Source organism: Cibotium barometz, chromosome 9 (assembly GCF_041138505.1).
Source record: "Cibotium barometz isolate CiBa-2024 chromosome 9, ASM4113850v1, whole genome shotgun sequence".
NCBI lineage: Eukaryota > Viridiplantae > Streptophyta > Polypodiopsida > Cyatheales > Cibotiaceae > Cibotium > Cibotium barometz.
In genome coordinates, this window is record NC_141054.1 from 59,969,819 (window position 1) to 59,974,081 (window position 4,263).

The 4,263-nt window shown below is 40.4% G+C and overlaps 1 protein-coding gene across 1 annotated transcript; it reads right to left on the reverse strand.

Annotated features, from left to right (window-relative positions):
* Positions 1-213: 213 nt before the first annotated feature.
* LOC147635782 (SPX domain-containing protein 1-like) lies at positions 214-2,211 on the reverse strand. The gene is made up of 3 exons (XM_086803189.1): positions 1,596-2,211; positions 1,290-1,461; positions 214-1,135 (listed from the first exon to the last, which is right to left on the reverse strand). Exons 1-3 carry the CDS (start codon positions 2,082-2,084, stop codon positions 615-617), a joined length of 1,182 nt encoding a protein of 393 aa, XP_086659315.1. The 5' UTR covers positions 2,085-2,211; the 3' UTR covers positions 214-614.
* Positions 2,212-4,263: the final 2,052 nt, after the last annotated feature.

Genomic DNA, 4,263 nt, shown 5'->3' on the forward strand with positions numbered 1-4,263 from the left:
CCAATAAGGGGTGGATCAAAAAAGGGGGTGGATAAATGTTCGCAAGAAAGAAAAAAACAAAGAGTCCTAGCCTTAGTGTCACCATGTTGGTAGTATGCCACTGTCAAGAAGCATTAATAATTCCTGTCGATGTGTGGTTTTTTTACATGCATACAGGTTAGCCACCAATAACCATTACTTAATTCGATTCACAAAACAGAAGAGCGCCATGTGGACATTGAAGGCACGGTTTTATTTTAGAATAGATCGTGGTATAGATTAGCCAGATCCTCTTAATAATGGAGACTTATTCTTTCCTCCAACAGTTTGGATTTTGGCACAGTTGGAAAAACAGTGGCTTAGCAGAGGAATTCGTGGCTATGACTAAGGAATTGGCGTGGGAATGCAACAATAATGAAACGTTTGTAGCTCATGGCCTGGTTAATATGATGTAAGAATGTGTATGGGCTCATTCTAATACAATATACATGCATATAAAATGATGTATCAGCAAGTAGTACAAGAGAGTTCAACCATCATCCCCCATGACCAAGATGGCCCAAGGGCTAGTGTGCTGCACAGCATGTAACCTGTAGAAGAGGGCAGCACAGGGCACAGCATGTGCCCTGTCGATACTATTTCTGACAAACAACAGGTAGGCACTGCAAGTTTCTTACGATAGTCTCACCTACCTCTGTGTCTTCTTCTGCGCTGAACGGGGGTAAAGAAAACATACTGTATGTAGAACTACCCCTCCTAATATCCTTGATAGTTCTTAGGGCAGCAATTATGCTTTTATGTACGTCTTCTCCATGGAAGTAATTAACTTGCTCTAATCCGGCGTGAATTATAGGAGCTCGCTTCCTTTCATCAGAGGATGCAGAATCAATTATCGTAGCATCACGATTGTCTGCTTTTGGGAGTTGGGCTGCTTGATCTTGATCAGACATCTGGAAAGCCATGGAAGGAATACGATTCTCTTCGATAGAAAGAGAGGGGGTTGGAAAAAGCAACTGCAAGCTCACCTCACACTCACAAACAAGCTTGGATAGCAGCTCTGTGGTGAAGAAAGGCTGGTGCAGAACATTCTGGATGAAAGGCATGCGAAGGAGGGTACCTGTCCTCTTGTCATGCTTCTTCAGAATCTTAACCAGCCCTACGTCCACCAGCACAGTAAATCATGTGTAAGGCTACCGTTGGGTTATGGCTAAGCAAGATTCGACGAGCAATTAATATAATTGGTAGGGAAATAAGCTCTTGAAATCCACCTTCAAAATCAAGGGGGAGGGCAGCATATGTAGGAATTTCACCTGTGTAGTTCAAGGAGCTGTAGTTTTCCAAGAGGACCATTTCTCCGTGGAAGTTGACGATGTCTTTCCTTATGTTGACCATCTCTTCGTTTAAAGAATCTTCTTGGAAAGAAGAAACGCTGGCCGAGCTCATAAGCTTGTCTTTCACAGATTCGATCCTTTCCTTCACCTCCTGCTTGTTGAGAAGGAGACTCATACATAATCAGATGTAATCACAACAAATGCAACAGTATTAAACAGAGTGAGTGTCGTCTGCAATAGTACATTCAAGTGTAATGCAAAGATCAGGTAACCCGCGTGCATTACCTGCAAGCGTATGACATACTCTTCCTCCTTCTCCATGAAGAAAGTGTTGAACTTGTCCAACTCTGCGTTCAGAAGGCGAATGAAGTCCATCTCTTCAGCTGTTAAGCTTCTGAGGTCCACAGCTGCAGACAAAAGAGGCTGGCACGGGTTGATTATTTCAGCACTGTTAGCACAGCCACTCAATTTTCCATTCTCCACTAACATCGCCCCACCCCCATGGACAGATGGGTTCTTGCTGCAATCTGCTGCCGACATGAATATAGATGATGAAGAGCAACTAACAGCAGGAAACCAAGCTGTGTTATCTACACGATTATCTCCTCCTACATCTCTAATAAGGCCTTCAACTGCCTGTGTGAAAGTGCCTGCTGGCTCTGGGCTAGAAAGGAGCTTAACGTGCTTCTTGAGCTGCTTGTAGGAGAGGTACTTGTCTCTCCATTCAGGCAAGGTTTCCTCTAGCTGGCTGTACAGGCGTTTCCCAAACTTCATGGTGGTGATGAATGTCTGGGTTTCTTTGCCGCTATATGTCAAGGTAATACTCTCCTACACATAATTATATCTGCCCTTCCAAACTCATTGGAAGAAAGAGCACAGCGCTCACCACAAAACAAGGCGGCCGGCGAAAACGCTAGGCGCAACGAATCTTCTTCCAAAGAACTCTTCAAGTATATGCCCCGAACATTCCCCCTTTTTCCCAGGTATATTCCCCCCCATAATCTCAATTCGTTGAATGTGGAAGCCTATTCCCGTCGACTGTGTGTTCCACACGACGATGGGGGCCTACACATGCCCTACCCTTAGTCCTCACCAAATCCCACTCCAACCAAGGGTGTGTATATGAACACAACTTTACAGGGCCATTGCCACGCTCCAATTAGTTGCCTCGGAGACAACAAAGCTAATGACAAAAGCATTTCTCTATTCGAGTCTCAAAACGAGCTTGCTCGTTTCTGACCCTGACTCGAAACACAAAAACAAAAAACCAATTAGTTGCCAAAAAAAAACTGGTTGAGCAACAAAGGAGATAGAGACAAATCGTCCACTGTTTCTCAGTGTGGTTGTTAACTCAACACATACTAGGAATTCCTTATTAGTGCTCTATCTAACCACCAGTTGTGGCCAACCATGTCTTGTGTGTGGAAATTGGCACCAGTCCTTGGAAGTTGTTGGTGCTAACCCCCCAAGATATTTCCAGCTTCATACAATAAAATGTTTTCAAGTCTTTTCTCATCCAACCATGTGAGCATGTCATTTAAGTCTAAGTCTCTCATGTAGTGGAGCCAATGCTTAACCAGTTGGCAACCAATAACAAGAGAGAGATTCATGCATAGGCTTCCAGTTACTCAAGTAGATTCGGTCAAGCCTAAAATAACCAAATTCCTAAGTCTCACATTCATGGTACAATCACTTAGACCTCGAGCATAACTAAATACTTAGTTATGAGTGACTACATGTTGAAATTCATTGTACGATCACTTAGACTTCGAGCATAACCAAATACTTCGTTATGGGTGACAACATGTTGAAGTTTGCGAGTGTATCTTAGTTAAGTATTATTTGCTTTGCAATCTAGGCTTGCCTCTGTCGTATCCAACATAATAAACACTTCAAAACTTGAGTCTTGTTGCACGTTGAAATTCACGATAGTATATCCTAATTAAGTATAATAATTTGAACAAATCCATGCTTTTCATTGTACGTTTTTCTTATCCTAAGCTTGACAACCAAATAAAATACTTCAAAACTTGGCCATAGATCGAGCATGGGGGCATCGCTTGATACTATGTATACTAGCATTTGAGAGCACAAAAAATGGTTTTCTAATATGGTCAATACTAGCATTTTAGTGCACACTACATGGTTTTCTAATATGGTCTACTCACAATATAAATACTATTTTGGTTTTGAAATTGCATAGTTCCCTTTAACCCAGAACTGGGATGATGAAGAAAATGCTTATTCAAATATTACCATCTCCTCTTTAACCCTTAGTGGGAACGACTTTGCTGATGAAAGGTTTATGGAAAAATAGTTTCCTCAACATGGGATTGATATAGTGTTGCCAATTGGTGTATTTTTTAATCCACCCATAGTACGATTGTAATAAAAAACTTGAAATATAATGCATGTACTTAGATCAAATGATACATCTTTAAGCAAAAATGTATAAGTCATAGTTATCGATGATTAATTTTATATTCAGCTCAAATGATATATCTTTATGCAAAAGTGTATAAGTCATAGTCATTGATGATTAATTTTACAAGTACACACAATATTTTGGGGACTTAATAGTGAGAACTTGAGGGGCTCACTAAGCTATTCAAGGTTGTTTTTTTATTAATGTGTGTTACTTTTCAAGTTAATCATTTCTATTCCCAACAAGTGAACGTGCCATATGTAACTTTACTTTTACATTAATGATATTTAAGACTAATATGATCGGTACATGTATCATTTACCTATTTTATATCTTCAAATGTGGATACATACATTTGATGTAGAAGTAAGGTTGCCCAAATTTCATGATCCTGTATTTCATCAAAATCTTACACATCACAAACATGATAGGATATCAAACCATCTAAGGAAGGCACTTTCTTGTTAAGGCATTTTAAAACTTTTCTTCATGGCCCCTTGTATGGCATGGTTATAAAAGGCACGAAAT